At 42.5% G+C, this 21745-nt stretch overlaps 1 protein-coding gene across 3 annotated transcripts in view; it reads right to left on the bottom strand.

Moving 5' to 3' along the window:
- Positions 1–21745, bottom strand: part of TUBE1 (tubulin epsilon 1) — a 22777-nt gene extending 1032 nt beyond the window's left edge. Inside the window, exons 1-11 of one of the 3 annotated variants that reach the window (XM_077301707.1) lie at positions 21597–21745; positions 21428–21501; positions 17687–17739; positions 14405–14462; positions 12803–12918; positions 10326–10447; positions 9103–9290; positions 3322–3491; positions 1630–1770; positions 1367–1507; positions 348–522 (exon numbers count right to left, since the gene is read on the bottom strand). In XM_077301707.1, coding sequence (XP_077157822.1) covers positions 348–522; positions 1367–1507; positions 1630–1770; positions 3322–3491; positions 9103–9290; positions 10326–10447; positions 12803–12918; positions 14405–14462; positions 17687–17739; positions 21428–21501; positions 21597–21621 — 1263 coding nt within the window. In that variant the 5' untranslated portion in view covers positions 21622–21745. Of the gene's footprint in view, positions 1–347; positions 523–1366; positions 1508–1629; positions 1771–3321; positions 3492–9102; positions 9291–10325; positions 10448–12802; positions 12919–14404; positions 14463–17686; positions 17740–21427; positions 21505–21596 lie in introns of those variants that run through there. The other 2 variants (XM_077301716.1, XM_077301725.1) reach the window with 2 other exon arrangements.

Genomic DNA, 21745 nt, shown 5'->3' with positions numbered 1-21745 from the left:
ACTGAGAACCTAACATGGCAAATAACATAGGAAATGTCAATTTTTAAAACTTTCAATCTATCACTCTCATCCATGCAGCTGTGTGCCCTCAAGGGGAGGCCAACAGGGCATAATGGAGCCTTGTTGCCATTCTTCCTCTCTTGTACAGTGTATGCACTCAGCTGACCATTACTCAGAACAGTGCTCTATATAATGTCTTCTGGAGGCAGAGTGAGGAACACTGAGGGGAAGATAGCAGTTGCATTGAGTATTTGGCACTAGTTATTTCCTAATATCTATAATACAAGCACAACAGAATTAATAAAAACACTGCTTAAGATGTCATTACTTTTCATCCTGGGGCATACCTTTTTCTTGTATAGCCTTATGAATCTCTCCTTGAGCTCTATAAAAGTAGGTTTCACACATGTATTATTTGCTAGGGCCAACAACGAGTGAGAATGGCCCACAGGAGGTACTGAACATAAGCCAGTTTTCCAGCCTTCTTGATTCCAGGAGACAAAGTTAAGTGCAGGTTTCAACCTAGAAGCAGCAAATACAGGGTAATAAAATGAGCTTCACACCATACCAATATTGATATTGTATTTGCCTACATATTTACATAATTTCAGCAATGCAAAACCCATTATATTTGTGCACACTTCATTTTTCCAAGTCTAAATTTAACACTTAGTGTTACTCAACCGTCTGCTTGGCTTCAGGGTATTTAACAAAAGAAACATACTTAGGAATTACACATGTATATATTTTTCAGGAGCCTCTTGTGGCGCAGAGTGGAAAGGCAGCCGTCTGAAAGCTTTGCCCATGAGGCTGGGGGTTCAATCCCAGCAGCCGGCTTAAGGTTGACTCAGCCTTCCATCCTTCCGAGGTCGGTAAAATGAGTACCCAGCTTCCTGCTGGGGGGTAAACGGTAATGACTGGGGAAGGCACTGGCAAACCACCCCGTATTGAGTCTGCCATGAAAACGCTGGAGAGCGTCACCCCAAGGGTCAGATATGACTCGGTGCTTGCACAGGGGATACCTTTACCTTTATATTTTTCAGAAGGTCATGGCAGGTACTACGTAGGCATCCAGTAAACCAAGCAATCACATTGAGAGTATGTGGTCAAAGTATCGCAGTATTCATAAACAAGGGGTTTCATGTACACTTGCCTTCTAAAGTTCTTAATTTAAAACATTTCATATAGACTAATTCTCTACCCAGAAAATCCGTAACTAGATTATTTAACTTGCTAGGATTACTTAGGATAATATCCTTAGATATTATCCAGTACAGATGTGTGTGTGTGTATATATGGGAATAGCGACTATGGAAATGCTCAGCATGAGCAGAAATCCCTCCCCTAGTATATATTTTATGCAAACCTTTCTATGTTCCTGCGAAGATCTGAAATATGTACATTTCCTCTGACCAGAAGAGCACAAGCAAGGTACAAGCAGTGCTTTGGGTCAGCTCTTATCAGTTGGTGATCTTTACTAAAAGCATCTGAAAACATTTGGTCCAGCCTAAAAGAAAGAAAAAGTACCATGCTTAACATTTAAAAATAGAACACTATTATGAATATTTGAAAAATTGACAGATGGCAAAGGGCAAAATACTGGTTGTACAATTCATTAAAGCTACCTACCTTCGAGTGGGTATGCTAATGTCAGCCAACGTATACAGAGGAGTTAAACTGGAAACCAGGTAATGAAGTCGAGGAAAGGGGACCAAATTCATGGTGATTTCATTAAGGTCCATGTTAAGTGAACCTTCAAACCTAGCAGAGCTGAAAATGACACACAGGTGAAGACAAGAGTTCTATGTATTGTTTGCTAATGAAGAGTTTTTTATCTTTTGAAAAGGCATACAAGTATACCGTTAGTAACTCATGCAACACTCATTTATGGTAACTGATCTACCACGTTTTGCTGATCATCCAACATCAGTGCAACAGTGGGTCCCTACTTGAAGGCATATCAGAACATTCCTTGTGCTATGAGCTTTGCTTATTCAGTTGAGCGGCAAGCAGAGCTGTTGAGTAACAAGTTTCTATTTTAGCAGGGGAACAAATCAAGCCCCCTCCACCCACAGATTGCCAGTGCCTGTCTAGACACCTGACAATATCTCACAAAGAAAAGGACCTTTTTCAAACAGAATGAGAGCAAATGTACTAAGTCAGGAAAGAGAAGGCTGACTGACTTTTGGAAGCTGGCTCTGCCAAATGGAAGGAATCAAAACACAAACTCAGATGTCTCATGGTGTGCAAATGGTACCCAGGAAGGTATATGGACCATATACTTTGTGACTTAGGCCATCTAGAGATGCAATCAGAAAATGTACTCTCTCAACTATGGAAGCTGATGCCAGACAACTGCACAGTAGCTCTGTTTGGCTTGACACTTCTCTGGGGACAGTTGGAAATGCATTACATAGAAAGATTCATAAATGTTCCAACTGAACCCAAAGTCTATGCCTTCTGCTAAAGACCAGCAGCTGGATACAAGCAGGGAGTGGCTGGGGAACTATTAAGAGTCCAAGGAAGAACCACATATTCCTAGACCTTTCAGCATTTATACCATTTAAATTTTTCCTTCAACATTTAAATCTTGCCTTTCTTCTAAGACTCACGGTAGCTCACACAGGCAACAAGCTGCAATAACCATTTAAAATAACAATTTAGCAGGGTTAAAACAATACTGACAAAAACTATAATAAAGCCTTTACAATACTACCTTCTCAACACTTATTTCATTCTCCTCAAAAAGGGTTCAGAAATAAAATGCCTTTACAGGCACTGTGAACTGGGCATGGAAGCAGAGCAGTTGTTGAAGCACTGAAGTTACAGCACCATGTAAAGCTAGATCAGTACAATCCATGTGGGGAGCCCATTTACAAACAACTTGTAATTGAAAGAAGGTACTTTGAACAACAACACTAGTCTGTTTCTCTGTTAACAAGCGTAGGTCCAAAAGCATACAAGGTTTTTAAAAATCTTAATACTACTAAAGCTACACAAATCTGGGTTTACATTTATTTCAAAAATAGTATTGAAACTATACATTATTGTTTTATTTATTTTGACATAAGGAGGGATCCTGGTTCAATGGTGCACTGCCAGCCTTGGGGGCTGATTCAGCATAAGGCACCATTTGTGTGTATATTCAGCATGTGCCCCGCTCAAATTACATAATTTAAATTTAAAATTCCTATAGCATTTTAAAGTGTCCTTCAGTGCACAACTTTGCAAGCAGTGCTAAGAATACATTTGTGCTTTTGAAGATAAAAGGATGATTAGTGTATCATTTACAACTTATGATTAAAATTCTCAAAAGCTCACCTTGTTAAGTTCAACAGTAAGTTGGCGACAATATTGTTCATAGCATCAAAGGGTTTCTCCTTGGTAGTTTTCACTCTACAAGAAGTTACCAAGCTAGGTTGCTTTATGGTTGATCCTAGCTTTCCACATTTGGTCATTTGGTCGATTTTACTAACTATGTCAAATAAAGACTTTGGAAGAAAACATAAAATAAAAAGTTTATAAGAAATGCAAAATTAGCTTAATTTTTTTGTAATCTGTAGCTTCAGGAAAAACTGAGATAAAACTGAGTACACGAAACGTATGCCTGTGTTACAGTTGCCAGCTAGAATGGAGAAAATATCCCGTCATTTTAACAGAGGCTTAATTTTATTTATTGGGTATTTACCTGCACATCACATCACAAAAAGCTTCAACAGCCCATCACACATTAAATCTCTATTAAATAGACAAAGGATTTTTCTCTGGGCCAGTTGGCAACCCTACCACTTTTGCTCATTTCTTGCAGAGATTTCCTCTAGGCATAACTTATACATGTTCTAATAGAAATACATAGCTTTCCTTGAGGAATCTTGTTCTAGGCAGATACTGATTCTTTGCCAACTAATGTTTGCTTATGGGTACATTTATCAGGTGCAAATGAAAATTAAAATGGAGTATTTTGTGGCCATATCAGTGCATAATGTAGTTTTACTGCGCTAGATTCTTGTAATGTCACAGATGGAGAATTAAATACAGTTCTAAATGGCTAGGCTTCAACAGTCCAATGCTGGAGACATGGGCTCTAGTTTCATTACAAATCCATGTCTTCTGTCCTAAATAAATGCACAAACTTTCAAATTGTCTGTATACAGGCATCATCTAAGACTGCTAGCTCTGGTTAGGGAAATACCTAGAGATTTTGGGAGTGGAACCTGAGGAGGGATCAAAGCAGGGTATAGTGCCATTTTGTCCATCCTCCAAAGCAGCCATTTTCTCCAGGGAAACTGATCTTGATTGTCTGGAAATCAACTGTAATAGTGAGAGGCCTCCAGTCGAGCACCGTCACACTCTCCCTCCCACTCAGTCTAAGACTGTTTGCTTTTGGATATCAGGATCCTGGCTTCAAACAAAATGCAGGCTATTGCTGAAAATGTAACATTAAAACAAAGGAAGTGATGATAGCATCCCCACAGTCCTCTTTCCCATTCACTTTCGATACCGCTAACTTCTGTTGATAAAGTCTGCAGGCCATGTTACTCCACCCCCCCCCCTGCAGAAAATGTTCAGATTAAAAGTGAGGGGATTTCCTCCACGCTTCAATTTAACATGACCAAACAAGGTTTTGTGATGCCACGTTACAAGACCTCAGCCACCGTTTTGAGAATTGCTTAGCAACCCCATAAACATGCAATCCACCACAGCAAAAGGAAGAGGAAACACTGCCACTGGATAAATGAGGCAGACTGAGCAAGACAGGAGGGAATGAAAGAGGATGGAGGCAGTACTAGGAAGGCTGAGAGAGGCACGGCAAGGCAGGTGATTTCAGTAGGGCTTTTGACAAGGTTCCCCATGATGTTCTGATGGGTAAACTGAAAGACTGTAGACTGGATTTTCAGATGGTTAGGTGGATAGGAAACTGGCTAGAAAACCGTACCCAAATAGTGGTTGTCTATAGTATTTTAACAAAATGGAGGAAGGAAGATGAGCAGGAGAGTGCCACAGGGCTCGATACTGGGTCTGGTAAGGTAAAGGTAAAGGTATCCCCTGTGCAAGCACCGAGTCATGTCTGACCCTTGGGGTGACGCCCTCTAGCGTTTTCATGGCAGACTCAATATGGGGTGGTTTGCCAGTGCCTTCCCCAGTCATTACCGTTTACCCTCCAGCAAGCTGGGTACTCATTTTACCGACCTCGGAAGGATGGAAGGCTGAGTCAACCTTGAGCCGGCTGCTGGGATTGAACTCCCAACCTCATGGGCAAAGATTTCAGGCGGCTGCCTTACCACTCTGCGCCACAAGAGGCTCTTACTGGGTCTGGTACTTTTCAACATTTTTATCAATTATCTGGATGAAGGGGTGGGGAGACTCCTCGTTAAATTTGCAAAAGACACGAAATTGGGAGTAGCGAACTCCCCTGAAGATATAAAGTTCAATGAGATCTGAACATGCTGGAAAAGTGGGCAAATGAGAAACATGCATACTAGATGGGAGATACACACTTCTGGGTAGCAGTATGTATTAACGTGATCTTGGGGTACTTGGGGACTGGAAGCTAAATATGAGCAGATAGTGTGATGCAACAGTAAGGAAGGCAAATGTAATCTTGGGCTGTATCAACAGGCATCACATCAACATCACAAGATGTCATAGTCCCACCGTATACACCTGGAGTACTGTGACCAGTTCTGGAGGCCTCACTTCAAAAAGGATGTGGACAACATTGAGAGGGTTCAGAGGAGAGCGACGAGGATCATCTGGAGCCTAGGGGCCAAGCCCTATGAGGAAAGGCTGAGGAACTTGGGAATGTTCAGCCTGGAGATGAAGAGGCTGAGAGGAAACATGATTGCTGTCTTTAAGTTTTTGAAAAGCTGCCAGAGAGCAGGGAATCATAGAATCATAGAATCATAGAGTTGGAAGGGGCCATACAGGCCATCTAGTCCAACCCCCTGCTCAACGCAGGATTAGCCCTAAGCATCCTAAAGCATCCAAGAAAAGTGTGTATCCAACCTTTGTTTGAAGACTTCCAGTGAGGGGGCACTCACCACCTCCTTAGGCAGCCTATTCCACTGCTGAACGACTCTGACTGAGAAAAACTTTTTCCTGATATCTAGCCTATATCGTTGTACTTGAAGTTTAAACCCATTACTGCGTGTCCTTTCCTCTGCAGCCAGCAGAAACAGCATCCTGCCCTCCTCCAAGTGACAACCTTTCAAATACTTAAAGAGGGCTATCATGTCCCCTCTCAACCTCCTTTTCTCCAGGCTGAACATTCCCAAGTCCCTCAACCTATCTTCATAGTGCTTGGTCCCTTGGCCCCAGATCATCTTCGTCGCTCTCCTCTGTACCCTTTCAATTTTATCGATGTCCTTCTTGAAGTGAGGCCTCCAGAACTGCACACAGTACTCCAGGTGTGGTCTGACCAGTGCCGTATACAATGGGACTATGACATCTTGTGATTTTGATGTGATGCCTCTGTTGATACAGCCCAAAATGGCATTTGCCTTTTTTACCGCTGCATCACACTGCCTGCTCATGTTTAGTTTACAATCCACAAGTACCCCAAGGTCTCGTTCACACACAGTGCTACCTAGAAGCGTATCCCCCATCCAGTAGGCATGCTTTTCATTTTTCTGACCCAGATGCAGAACTTTACACTTATCTTTATTAAATTGCATCTTGTTCTCATTTGCCCATTTTTCCATTGTGTTCAGATCTCGTTGAACTCTGTCTCTATCTTCCGGAGTATTTGCCAGTCCTCCCAATTTGGTGTCATCTGCAAACTTGAGTAGTCCCTCCACCCCCTCATCTAGATCATTAATAAATATGTTAAAAAGTACCGGGCCGAGCACCGAATCCTGAGGTACCCCGCTACTCACCTCTCTCCAGTCTGATGAAACACCATTGACAACAACTCTTTGAGTGCGGTTCTCTAACCAATTCCCTATCCACCTAACGATCTGAAAATCCAGATTGCAGTCCTTCAACTTATCCATCAGAACATCATGGGGAACCTTGTCAAAAGCTTTACTAAAATCCAAGTAAATGACATCAACCAAATTTCCCCGATCCAGCAAACCTGTTACTTGGTCAAAAAAGGAAACTAGGTTGGTCTGGCAGGACCTGTTGGAGACAAATCCATGCTGACTTCCTTGGATCACCAAATTGTCCTCCAGATGTTTGCAGATCGCTCCCTTTAATATCTGCTCCATTATCTTCCCCACAACAGAGGTCAGACTCACTGGTCTGTAGTTTCCCGGGTCATCCTTCCTCCCTTTTTTGAAGATCGGAATAACGTTTGCTCTTTTCCAGTCCTCCGGGACATCTCCAGTCCTTAAAGAGGTTCCGAAGATGATGGACAAGGGCTGTGCAAGTTCTCTGGAAAGTTCTTTGAGTACTCTCGGGTGCATTTCATCTGGACCAGGGGATTTGAACTCATCCAGTGCAGCTAAATGCCTCTCGACCACCTCTCTATCCATGTTAACCTGCCACCCAGACACTATCCTTTGGCTACAGCCATCTCTAGATGTGCCTAAACACTTAGACCTGTGGGAAAAAACAGATTTAAAATAGGCACTAAGCCTTTCTGCTTTCTTTGCATCTTTCGTTAGAGTTTGTCCATCCGCACCCAACAGCGGGCCTATTGCCTCCTTTACTTTACGTTTGCTCCTCACGTAACTGAAAAATCTTTTCTTGTTACAATGGGCTTCCCTGGCCAATCTTAGCTCACTCTCAGCTTTGGCCTTTCTGATGATTAATCTACAGTGCCTAGTAACCTGTAGGTACTCTTCTTTAGAGCTCTGTCCTTCCCTCCATTTCCTGAACATTTTCCTTTTCTTTCTTAGTTCCTCTTGAAGTTCTCTGTTCATCCAAATAGGCTTCTTAGAGCTCCTGCAGTGTTTTCGTATTTCTGGAATAGTCATTGATTGAGCATGCAATAGCTCTTGTTTGAGTAGCGCCCACCCTTCACATGCTCCCTTCCCTTCCAGCATTCTCATCCATGGTATGACACTCATCATGTCTCTGAGTTTATTAAAGTTTGCCCTACGAAAATCCAACATCCGCGTCTGGCTACAAGCTTCCTTGGCTCCCCATCTCAAAAGGAATTCTATGAGGACATGGTCACTTCCCCCTAGGGTCCCCACCTCCTTCACCTCATCCACCAACTCTTGCCTGTTGGTCAGTATTAAGTCCAGTATGGCTGAACCTCTTGTGCGTTCATCTACCATTTGATAAATGAAATTGTCAGCCAGGCAGGTCAGAAACTTGCATGACTGAGGACGCTTCGCAGAGTTTGTTTCCCAGCACACATCTGGGAAATTGAAGTCACCCATGATGACAAGGTCCTGCCGTTTGGATATTTTCTCAAGCTGCTCACAAAGTGCAGCATCCACATCCTCTCGTTGGTCAGGCGGTCGGTAGCAGACACCAACCACCACACTGTTTGTTCCTGTTGGCAGCAGGTAATGGGTAATGTGGTAATGGGTTTAAACTATATAGAGAATGATATTGGCTAGACATCAGGAACATTTTTTTTTTCACAGAGTAGTTCAGCCGTGGAATTGACCGCCTAAGGAAGTGGTGAGCTCCCCTCACTGACAGCAGCAGTTGGACAGATACTTATTCTGGATGCTTTAAGCTGATCCTGCATTGAGCAGGGAGTTGGACTAGATGTATGGCCCCTTCTAACTCTATGATTCTATGAATAAGTGAGCCAGGCAAGTGTCAGTAGAGTCAGAAGGGAGGAGATGGGACAGGCAGATGAGCAAGGCTGTGAGGACAGAGGCAGCATGAGAGGAGTATGCTGCTGGGCAGGTGGGTGGGGGCAAGCAAGCAAGATAAGCAGTGGTAGGGGCAGGAAGGGAAGATGCAATGCATGCACATGAAAAAGTTAGGCATAGGCTGTGATAGAGGCAGACAGGAAGGACAGATAGCAGGAGGAGTAGGATGAGATGATGGGAGGGCAAAGGAAAGAAAGAAGCTGCAGGAGAAAGTAGGACCGGCAGGAGGGTGGGTGGGATTTCCCCTCCTCATGGTTTCCTTAAGGGTCCTCTGCCTGTATTTGCTTTGTAACATGCAAATGAAATGTTGAATACAGATTCTTACTTCATTTTCAATAGGCAATACACAGTCTGCATGCTCACTGAGCTCTTTCATAGCCAAGACGCTGTTATAGGGAGAAGTAATGACATCATCCTCTTTTGAAGGATAAACTGAAGTAACAAATCTATATACTTCTGGAAATTCCTCCTCAAGCACACTCAGTAAAAATGTACCGAGACCAGATCCTGTTCCTAGACTCAAAGAAAAACAAAAAGACCCAATGATTTAGTGTAGACCCAAAGACCCAGTGTATTTATGTAATTGTATATTGTAAATAAGGTATATTTATGATTAATTTTTAATCCTGCTTTTCCAGGCATGTTACACTTAATAATAAAAAATAACTACAAGTGTAGACTAGATCTGCCATGGTGGATTTTATAAGGAATCATGAGACTGAAGTGCGTAACAAATTTTTATCAGTGTTCACAATTGGAGCTGCCTGATGCTGTAGTGGAAAGTGCCATCAAATTGCAGCCGACTCACAGCAACCTCATGAGATTTTCAAGGCAAGGGATGTTCAGAGGTAGTTGCCATTGCCTGCCTCTGTGTAGTGACCCTGGACTTCTTCGGTGGTCTCCCATCCAAGTATCAACCTGGGCCCTCCCTGCTTAAATTTTAGTCCAAAGGAATGTAAATAAGATTTGTTTGTAAGTAGGTGGATGGAAGTAGCAATGTAACACAGGTTTTTTTATTTTTTTTTTGTTACAAGCTATTTCTCTGTCTCTCCTTCCTCAGACCACAAAAGCCTGAATGGGAAAGAGCACTGTGTTGGGCAAGAGAAACTTAGCCCTACCTTACACTCCTACATTATGTACAAGCAACTGGGGAAAGACCTTCTGCTGACCTTTGAAGGCACTTGTAAGCAGCAAGACGTAGCTATTCACAGCAGAAGACATGGAAGTAGAACAGGGTCAGTGGGAAACACAATGACTTGCAACCAAGTCTAGTCATGCTGTGTAGAACCCTAAACAGTAAACATTTAGAAAGATATAGCCTAGGGGGTGGTGGATATTGCATAAAGAATGGAAAAAAATAAACAGTTGATTTGTACTAGAAACAGCACTGCTGTGAGTATTCTTTGTAAAGTCTATTAGACATTTCTGGGCTTTAATTTATTCCTTAATCCTTTCTTCATAAGAATATTTTTGATTATACTCAAAATCTTTCTAAGCTTACTTGCTTCATTTCTCCTCTTCTTTTTGCTGGGCTGGATCAATACTTACCTCCTCCCATGGAATGAATGACAAAAAAACATTGCAGACAGTCACAATGCTCTGCAGTCTTCCTCAGCTTTTCTACGATACGCTCTCGGTACTGGCATCCGTATATTTTGTGACCCACAGCCCTAAAAACAAGGTATTTTTAATATACTATTTTTCAGTTTCAGCTCTCACAATCTGAGCCTATGCACAGAAGCTGTAGTGTCCATCAAGTCCCTTTATTCCTTCAGAAGGGCTCTTTTTGCTACTGAAACAACTGCTGTTTAAAAAGCTGTCGGCACTGTCTTGCAGTGTGGGGGTACATTTGTTGCTTTTCAGGAAAAAATTCTCACTGTGAATTAGTTCTGATGGTAAGACTTCCACTGATTAGTTCCATGAATGCATGGGACACTTTCCCCTGCCATACCCAGGAAGGAGGAAGCATTGCATATACACAAAGGGTTAACTTGTTGGCTTGAATGCAACACAATTTAAGTTTTTAAAAGGTGTTTAATTAGGTGTTTACAAGATTAATCAGAGGCATATTGAAAAAGGTTGCATTTTAAAGAACGTAAGGAAAAAAATGCTATTTTTAATTTTTTTAATGCTATCTATCTTCAGTTTGTTGCCATAGTATATATAGTACAAATAGGAACCAGTTTTGGAATGCACACTTATTCCTCCTCTTCCCTTAGGACAATTGCTATACTTTATATTTGAAAGTTAGGAAACATAAAATCTCTTTTAGCTCTCCCTTTCTCGTTCTAATAAAAAATACGGCAACATTTTGATTATTGGACGCTTTGGTACATCTTATGTTGGCTGTCTCTCTTTGTATATATTTGTACATTTTTAAAATAATGGATTTTTGCTTCGTAGCATGAATCATGGCTTTGCACTTACATGAACACGGAAGTAATTATATTAGTTCAAAATAATTATCTCTTTCCTTACGGTAAAAAAGGTAAAGGTATCCCCTGTGCGAGCACTGGGTCATGTCTGACCCTTGGGGTGACGCCCTCTAGCATTTTCATGGCAGACTCAATACGAGGTGGTTTGCCAGTGCTTTCCCCAGTCATTATCATTTACCCCCCAGCAAGCTGGGTACTCATTTTACCAACCTCGGAAGGATGGAAGGCTGAGTCAACCTTGAGCCAGCTGCTGGGATCGAACTCCGAGCCTCATGGTCAGAGCTTCAGACAGCATGTTGCTGCCTTACCACTCTGCGCCAGAAGAGGCTTTCTTGAGCAGGGGGTTGGACTAGATGGCCTGTATGGCCCCTTCCAACTCTATGATTCTATGATTCCTTACGATAGATAACATATAATGTTTAATGCACACCACAGTAAAAGAACTGCATGTAGAACAACTTCAGACTTTTTTTTAATATCTAATTTAGGACTGAATTATGCTTTGTGTGACTATATATGCTGGGAAGGAAAGAGTGGAAACACTCTCCAAAGTGAGAGCAACAACAGGTCCCCACTCAGACATCCTCTCCATGGTCTGAACTAGTCTGTCCTCTTTAAGGGCCTTAGCTAAATTCCGTTCCTATTATATTGTTTAAGAATACTTAAATTGTATCATTTAGATTATTGTTTTTGTTGTATTTATGTTATATATTAATTCATTCCATGTATCCCCCATGTTGTATGTAAACCACCCTGAGCTATATGGAAGGGCGGTATAGAAATAAAATAAATAAAATAAATAAAATAAATAAAATAAATAAAATAAATAAAATAAATAAAATAAATAAAATAAATGTAATTTACCTTTATCCACTAAGCCTTTATTAAGGGGTTAGGACATTTCCCCCAGGCTTGTTGGCAACCTTATTTGTGAAAGTATTTGCCATATTCCAAAGAATGACTCTCCATGCAAACACAGGTTGTGAGAAACCAGATTTATATGTACATGGGGCTTGTGTATAAAGACTGCACTTCCAAATTCTCACACAAGCAAAGGGAAGTAGATGTAATGTGTCCCAGTTAATAACCAGAGGATAATAGTTAGTTGCTGAATTTAATATAACAAAATTACTTCCTCTTGCACGCTTTCTCGAGTTTTGCTGCCTGGAACTGCTTAACTATATTCTTAAAGGGGGGCATTAATTTTGATCTGGTTTAGTTTGAATCTTTCTTTCCTTTGATCATTACACTGAAGAGCATTTGTTAAAACTTGGCCATCTGCTTCTCCTGTTCCATTCAGTCAGCTGTTCATATCCCTAAGATCACCATTCGAAAAAAAAGAAGAACTCCAGGAACAGAAAATTTTTTAAACAGTAACATGATACATGGAATTAGATAACTTTTTATAAATGAAGAGAAATAGTAGATATGACATGATTCTTTGTTTTCAAAGCTTTCCTCATGGTACAAAAACTAAAAGCTGATTTAGAAAGTACAAAAGGCAAAAATGAAAGAGTTCTTTTAACGTACATCTAATTAGTAGAAGAATATTATGTATGAAGATCTTTATAAAACAGAATTCATTCTCACCAGTTGTTTCCTGAGCCAGAAACATCTGTGATCAGCTGCTTGCTATCAAAGACATCTCTCAATGGCCCTTGAAGAATTTCATTTACTACACCCTCTTCCATGTCAATCAGCAGAGCCTTAACACAAAAATAAAAGATAAGTTAGAGTGACCTCCCAACATGCATTTAAAATGTTTGTGTAAAGGTTAACACAGCTGAGAAAGATAAGGGTGTGCTTTAATTTTAACACTGTTTGGCTGCAGTTCTGTAATTACAGTGAATACCTGATCCCACTTAACTCAATGGGCTTATGTGTGTGTGTTCTACGTACACAGAGTTTCACTTTAAAGGTGGGTGCATCTGCACATGCCAAAAGAATGTTCATGCTGAGCTATCCCCTCACTGAAGTGACTGGCAAGATGGTTGGTGATACGTGTTTTAGAGTTTCTGGAATCACTGCCCTTGACCTGGGTCAGGACCTGATTCAATTGTGTGAGCACTCAGTTGTGTGCATTGAGCCCTATTTAAAGTATGGTGTAGTAAAGAAAGTGCAGTATTAGGCCTTGGGATGATACTGACTGGGTGAGCAATGCCCAGACATTCTCTTTCATTGTAACTAACCCAACAGAGCTATTATGGGGCAAAGCAAAGGAGAGAAGAACAATTATGCCACCTTGAGCTCCTTGGAGAAAGACAGGATAAAAATGTAATAAATTAATAATCACATGGATTAGCTTTTCAGCAGAGAGGAAGGAATTAAATCCACTCCATCTACATCCCCCTCCCCCCAACAGATGACTGATGCTATTACTGATTTTCTATGTTGAAAACATACAGTTCTAGCAACCAGATTTAGAACAAACATATATATGCTAGATGGATCAAGGAATTTATCTGCAAAAAATGGCTGATAAACAGTTTTGGACTTTTGTAACTTGATTATCTTTTTTATGGTACCCGCTAATTAAAATATACATCTTTGGACATTGTTGTCTGCTGCTTTCACCATATGTCTCCTAGAACATATGAAAGATGATTTTCTTGACCACAAAAGCAAAGTATATATTAATAAATATCCATTAATTAGCAAAGCACAAAGCCCTGTCTTTAGATATGATGTTATAAATGGTTTTTAATCTTTTCATGTAAATGGATGGGAAAATCAAACTGGAGTATTCACTTGAAACACTCAAAGTGTGTTGTATCAATTCTTATTCTGATGACTCAAATCTACAGAAATTGTATTTATTGCACTGCAAGGTATTGTCCTCTCCCTTTCTGAAGATGGATACAGAGATCAAGCTGGTATTTAAATGTGACACACATAACAGATCCCCAAACATGTGTATTAGATTTCATTCTGATAGCTTAGTGCTGAGCAGGGCAACAACATTACAAGCAAATTGAATATTGAATAGGTGAGCTGAACCAAAGGCCACTTCACTCAGTGAATGGTTTCCCTAAATTAATAGATGGTCTGCAATTAAAATGCACTCCACAGTACAACAGCCTTACATTCTTTTCCCATGAATATAATTTTCAGTTGGAGAATAATTCTAAATATAATATTTGAAAGGCATTTCACAGGTATTAGAAGTATTTTTTAAAAGCAATATAGCCTTACACGTGCTTTTAAGGAACAAATCTTCCCTCTGGAAATATCTGCACCATCACCATCTGATCTAGAAAAATCAGAAATCCAATAAACAAATAAAACCTGCAGAAGGACCACACAGATTTTGCCACAAATCCAGAAATGTTTCACTAATACAACGTACAAAAGAGAAAGAAAGAGCCTGAGGATCCCCCCAAGCTTTCTCCTGTATAGGGTAAATAATGGGTTGGCTACTGCATCTGAAGCATGTCTAAACTGTTCTTTCTTAGTGCATAGAATTTTGGCCAGTGAAATTCTTCTTGGCCTGGAGTTAAATTGATGGGAAAACATCACTCACAAACTGTACACTGTCGTAAGAGTGGGACATTAAAATATGCACCACTATTTGACTTCCAGAGATATTTCAGCTTGACTTTCAGAGATATTTCAGATATTTCAGCTAAGAAAAGCTTAAGTACTGATGGCCCATATAATCTGTTCCACATCTGTTCCACTTAATATTTCTGGGAAAGCCTTGGAGGAGGAGCGTGTCTCATGGCTTTTGCCATTCAGCACTTAACACCCACTCAGGGCAGCTGTCTTACCCCTGAGTGCCTCCTCCTCCAACCGGCTTGCCAGTCTGTCCAGTGGCCAGCCAACCGCCTTCCATCACCCAACCCCCGACTACCCCCTCCTCCTTCCACTTCTGGGGTCTAGAGGCTGCAGATCCCTGCCCTGTGAGAGCTGACCCTGCCGGTGAGTTCCCTAACAAGCTGTTTGCAGCCTTTCCAAGTCCTGGGGGGGGGGGGGAGGCTGTCCACAGAGTTCTTCCACCCCCCCATCTAGCACCCATTGTATTCCTGAAAGCTATGGGCTTGGCCCCTAGTCATGTAATATGGAGCTAAAATGCACAAGGGCTTGAGAATAACTGGTGTTTGTCCAATGCAACATGACAAGTTATGGTACTACACCAAGGCAGTATAATACTTAGGATGTTGTACTAGAGCAGTAATTTAACATGGCACAGCTGTATTGCACAAGGTTCTGCAAAAAGTCAGAGTAGGAACCAGCCACTGGGTGGAAACTGGTGGGAGTCAATGGGTAATATAGTGATGGAGTGATGTCTCACCCCTGTAGAAATCACTGGAAGCTCTATGTTAAAACCATTGCGTTTTTGGAATTTCCTAGATAGGAATGACACCAATCCCATGTTTTCCCGGGAAGTCAGTGATTCTTTCCCCATTGTTTTTCTCCTGTTGGTCAGAGGAGTGGTAGTGGGAAACAGGTGCCAGGTGCACAGGATCCCACACTCCCTTAGGAAACTGGAAGCCCAGTTAAGACTGGAGGATGAATGACAGGTTTGGTGTAGGCCAGTGGCAGCACTCTGTACAAAATTACACAATACAGGTGGACTTGTACAGGCAGAGAAATACTGCAGTGTTAGTCCAACTGGGAATGAAGACCTTGGGTGGGGTAAACAAGGAATCAAACACAGTGCCATCAAGTGACCTTTCTAGCAAATACCTAGGGTTGCCCGTTAACTTGTAATAGCAGGAGACTGCCTGGTGGTGCTCATTGTCCCTTTGCAATTATTCATAGCCTTCCACGTTTTTGTTTAACATTTCTCCATGTACTTTCCTTATCTTCAAATGACTGTATCTTCATTGTTATAAAGGACAGATTTATGTATGTATGTATGTATTATGTATGTACTAGTAATCAAGCCCGCTGTAATTAAAATACAGTGGGCGCTAGGCAAGGGAGCCCCCGGTAGTTGCGTGCAGCGCGCAGCGCGGCTGCCGGGGGCTCCCTTGGCCGGCGGCCTGATGCGGCGGGAAGCGCTTTGCGCCTCCGACGCATCAGGCCGCCGGCAAGGGAGCAACTGTGAGCTGTGCGGAGCGTGGCTCACAGTTGCTTCCTTGTCGGCAGGGCGGGAATCGGCCGGGCCAATCGTCTGTCCGGAGGAAGGGGCCAATTGGCACCCTTCCTCATCCCGGACAGAGCCCGCCCTAACTCCTCCCACTAAGCCTTTACGGCTTTATTTAGTCCGCGGCGCCTTATGTATGTATGTATGTATGTTTAGATTTATTTCCCAATGTTCTAGGCCAAGGCTAGCTCATAGCGGGTTATTGTCAGAATCAAAGAACATAAGTACATTCCAAATAAAATCATAAAACCCCAGATTACAATAAACTTATTGTAATTTGTAGTAGGACAATAGCTCCTTTTGATAGCTGTTATAAAAATAATGTAAGAAGGTTTAATTTATTTTTATTGCACATAATACATAGGACAAATTATCTTTGCTTGTTAATTATGTTTACTATTTTTCATTCAGACTTGTCACTGAAGAAATTTATTTCTGAAAATGTTTATAGAACCGGGGAAAGCTCAGGCAAATCCTCTGTTTGTTTACCAGAATTAAAAGAAAACAAATTCTAATGGTACAGCTTTATGTTCCAGTTTTTTCTTATTAGTGTACATTTTCTACTGCACAGTCTTTGGTTGTGTATCTTTAATTAAAACAGGAAGTGACATCTTGACACTCCATGAATTTTTCTATAGAGATTTTGAAATGCCTGGAGTGTTATGACATCACATTCTGTTTCAAAAATGACTTCCAGAAAATCTCCACCCCCTTCCATGCTCTTGGGGATTGTCAGCCAAGGACTTGCATCCCTAGAAACAGCATACTGCCAGATGTCTGTTTAGCCTGGTACAGTGGACAAAGGTCTACACTAGCCAGTGAAACTCTGAGACTGTGCTGGGTGAAAGCTACTTCAAAGCAATGAACACCAAGCCACAGTCAAGACAGGTTAGACACAAAACTGACAATGCTATTCCATTTACTGATGAGGCAACAGGCTGGAATTGAGATGCACCACAGACACACCATACATTTTCAAACTGCAAGGGGTGGAGTTAGAAAAAAGATAGTAAAAAGGATGCACGATGAACAAAAAAATCAAAATAAGTCCCTATTGGGTGGTCTTTATTTATTTATTTCAATTTCAATTTCAATATCATGCCTTTCCCTTTGGCTCAAGGCAGTTAAAACTAACAATAAAAAATTATATATTAAAATAAAATACCTCCCCCTCCCAAAAGATGTTCATACCCCATCAAATGCTTTATTAAACAAAAAAGCCTTGCAACACCTCCGGAAGATCTCCCGTTAGGTCTTAAATGGCACAGCATAAGACGTCAAGTAGCTGTTCTAGTGCAAAAGCTGGTAAAACAGCAGCATTCCCAATTGTTTTTAAAATAAATTATTTTAAAATTATTTTAAAGTGTTCAGAAGAGTAAACTTACCTGGTGTCCACATTCCTAAAGAAACTGCACAATGCTTCATCGTAAATTCCTTTCTAAAAAAGAAACCTTCTTTAAGTAGAAATTGAATTGCAACAATTCAGAAATTCTTCACACTCATACTTCTAGATGATTAAGTCATTTAACTATTAGATAATATATCCCCTATATATCTCCCAAAGACCATCATTATAACCCAGTGCCGAATATATAATGTAATGTTTTTGAGTGTTGATATTCTTCCATTTTCCCCCATGTGCAGAGCAATTTGTTTCACAGGGTTGCCAGCTTCCTGGGCAACAACCCCAAAAGCCCTGTCCCTTTAATATATTATTTACTTCAACCCAATAGGACGTTATTTAACAGGATGTTATTCACATTTACTCACTAAGCCTTTAAGGGGGCAGGGCATTTTCCTCAGGCTCGCTGGCAACCTGTCGCTGGCAGACAGAGGGTAGCAATAGGAGAGAGATTATCTAGCCGTCACCAGCTCACATGTGGAGTCCCACAAGGAGCAGTGCTCTCTCCTATCCTATTTAATATCTTCATGCGCCCTCTTGCTCAGCAGGTGCGGAGGTTTGGGCTGGGTTGCCACCAATACGCAGATGACACCCAGCTCTTCCTCCTGATGGATGACTGCCCTGACTCCCCCCCAGAATCTTTAGCCAGATGCCTGGAAGCAGTGACAAAATGGATCAAGCAGAGTCGTCTGAAGCTCAATCCTGCAAAGACGGAGGTCCTGTGTTTGGGGGAGGAATGGACCATGGGAGGAAGCGTACCTGCCCATCCTGGATGGTGTGCAGCTCCTAGCGACTCACTCCGCCAGGAACCTGGGCGTGATCCTGGATGCTTCCCTTACAATGGAAGCCCAGGTCACGAAAGTAGCATGGCTGGCATTTTACCACCTCCTAGCCTCAGTGATCCATGCGATGGTCACCTCCAGACTGGACTTCTGCAACTCGCTCTACGCAGGTCTACCCTTATCCTTGATCCGGAAACTACAACTGGTGCAGAATGCCGCGGCCAGGATTCTCACTAAGACATCATGGACATCACATATCCGGCCCGGTACTTCAAGAACTTAGTTGGCTCCCAGTTGAATTCCGGATTAAGCTTAAGGTTTTGGTAATCACCTTTAAGGCCATTCGCGGTCTGGGCCCAGTGTATCTGAGAGATCACCTCCCTGCCTGTACCCCCAGAAGAGCTCTACGCTCCGCCACCTCCAACTGGCTACGGATCCCTGGCCCTAAAGAGGCACGTCAGGCCTCAACAAGGGCCAGAGCCTTCTCGGTCCTAGCCCCCACCTAGTGGAATGAGCTGCCCGAAGAGATCAGGGCCCTACCGGAACTTCCACAATTCCACAGGGCCTGCAAAAAGGAGCTCTTCCACCAGGCATTTGGTGGGGCCAACTGAGCCATAACACCTACAGGTGCCCCCCAGACTGAGGGAACAAACCGACTGAGGGATTGTCAAGTTATTGTTGAAGTGCCGTTCTAATTGTTCCAGTTGATATTTTGTTGTTATTGTTATATTGATTTTTGATATTGATTTTGATAGTGTTCTATGTGAATGTTCAGAAATGTTTTATGTAAACCGCCCAGAGCCGTAGGGAAGGGCGGTATAAAAATAAAAATATAAATAAATAAATAAACCTTATCTGTGAAGGGATCTGCCCTGTTGTTGATAGGGGGGGGGGGTTATGGCTAAAATTAGCTTTATATTTACATGTTCCCCACCCCCTTTGCAGTTCTGGCACTGCCTTGACATAACTCAGTGAATAGTCCTAAATTGGTCAACTCTGAAGCAAGTCCTGTTTTATTTGCTAGAACTCCCAGGAACTTGCTCTTAGGATTGGAATCTGACTGTTTTCAGTTTGCCATCGTAGGTGAACAAGCAACTGTGATTTGTTTGCCCTCTGACTGCAAACCGAGCTGCTAACTGAACATGAAGGAGAGTGGAAGAAAGTCCAGTCTATTTAACAGAGGCCTAATAGGATATTATTCACCAGATGATGTTATTTACTTTGATACAATAAAAGTCTTCATTTCCCTATTTCTACAGTTAGTAAAGTCTCTTTAAAGGGGGAGGGTATTTTTTATTATGGCCTGGTGGCAACCGTAACTGCAATTATTTTCAACCATGCATCACAATCCTGGTTTGGAGGGCAGGCACAAAACAAACCTGGTTTTGGATGCAATGGCAAGCTACGATTTGTGCAAATTAGGAACTGAACTGGAGAAGTGCATTACTACAAGGCATATTTCCATAGTGCCAAATCTATTTTTTTCTGGATGAGTTCATGCTTTGATGTGCAACAGGGATCAAATCCCCATTGAAAACAACAAATCCACCATCACTGAATGGTGTAAAGTTTACATATAACCAAGCAATGGCAATAACTTCATGCACATTAATTTCTATGTCATGCAACAAAACACAATGATGCAAAATAATAGATAAGCTTTGGGCTGGGGGCCCAGTCAACTTTTCCATTCACTGCTAGCCAATTCTCCTTCCACATGGCTTTTGTCCATGCAAATCCCATGACTCCAAACATAAGCTTTTTTGTACAAGCTGTTAGAGCCAATCAGTGTTTCTGCTGGTGAAAAAGGGAGGAAGGACCCTTTGCCCTTTGAGAATTGCTGAGAGATGCTACAGTAAAATCATTTCTTAGCCCCACCGCATCCACAAGTGTCTATATGTAATAGTCCATTTACATTACAAAAAAACCCAGAAACTGACACAAGAGCTGAAATTAGACAACTATTCAAATAGCTAAGGAGAAAATCCAGATTGTTAGAAACAGAAGCTAATTATTTTAATCACATTAGAACACTATTCCAGGGATGCCAGCCTCCAGGCGAGATCTGATGGTCCCCTGGAATGACAGCTCATCTCCACAGGACAGAGAAAACAGATGCTTTGGAGGTTGGACTCTATGGCAGGGGACCCCACAGAACCCCCCCTTCCCCAAGCACCATCCCCAAAACGGGCAGGGGAGAGCAACTCTACTATGGAATAGTATTGTGATAAGGAGAAACTATGACAAACTGGAGCTGGGAAGAGCTGCGAGGCCTCACTGTGGCTACCTAGAAGATTACAGCTATTGCCTACAAGGCAAGGGGGAACAAATCCTTAATTTAAAAAAAATTATAGAAAAAAAGAGTCAAACGTATTGGAAAACATTAATCGGGCTTCGCCAATTCGCAATCTCCAATATTCTCTTATCTAATACAAATCACGAGGCTACTTATTCATGTGGAAACACCAATGGTCTTGAAATTCATCAGAACAAATCCCTTAAAGAGAAACTGTCCGCGTACAGATTCAAATGGGTAGCCGTGTTGGTCTCAAGTAGCACAATCAAATCAGAGTCCAGGAGCACCTTTAAGACCAACAAAGATGTATTCAGCGCGTGAGCTTTCGAGTGCAATAAGAGCTTCGCCCTCTCTTCTGCAAATGGGACCATCCTATTGTAGAACAATAACGGCAGGGAAAGAGAGGGCTATGTTTGGCGCTACACTCAAACCCACGGAGTGTGAGGCAGCCGCTCTCGTTCCCTCCTCGAGGGCAGCAACGCTAAGACCCGCAGGGAAACACCCGCCGCAAACGCCCCCAAAGACACCGACGCCCCTCAAGCGAAAGACACGCGGGGAACAGCGCCCCCCCCCCTCCCGGCCCCGGCGGAGCGCCCTATTGCGCGCGCGCAGGCTGACGTCGCCGAGAAAGGGTGGGGCTCATTACCTTGTTGACGGCCGCATGTTCCCGCAGCGCCAGATCCCAGAAACGGCAGCCGACCTGGTTCCCGCACTGGCCCACTGCAGAGACAGAGAGGGGGAGAGGGCGGTCAAGCAGCCGCAGAGAGGAAGCGGCAAAGGGAAGGGAAGAAGGGCTGGAAGCCTCGCGCGCTCACCCTGCACCACCACCGACTGTGTCATGGCTGCCGCGCTCGGGGCCCGTTGCTAAGGCGGCTCCTGCCGGCAAGGCTGCTGGGAGCGGCGGCCCCGCCTCCGTAGGGCGCGTTCAGCATCACGGCCGGCCGGCTAGCCGGCGGGAGGGGGC

This window comes from Paroedura picta, chromosome 1 (assembly GCF_049243985.1).
Source record: "Paroedura picta isolate Pp20150507F chromosome 1, Ppicta_v3.0, whole genome shotgun sequence".
NCBI lineage: Eukaryota > Metazoa > Chordata > Lepidosauria > Squamata > Gekkonidae > Paroedura > Paroedura picta.
Note: the sequence above shows the minus strand (reverse complement) of the source record. Positions and strands in the feature narration are given on the sequence as shown.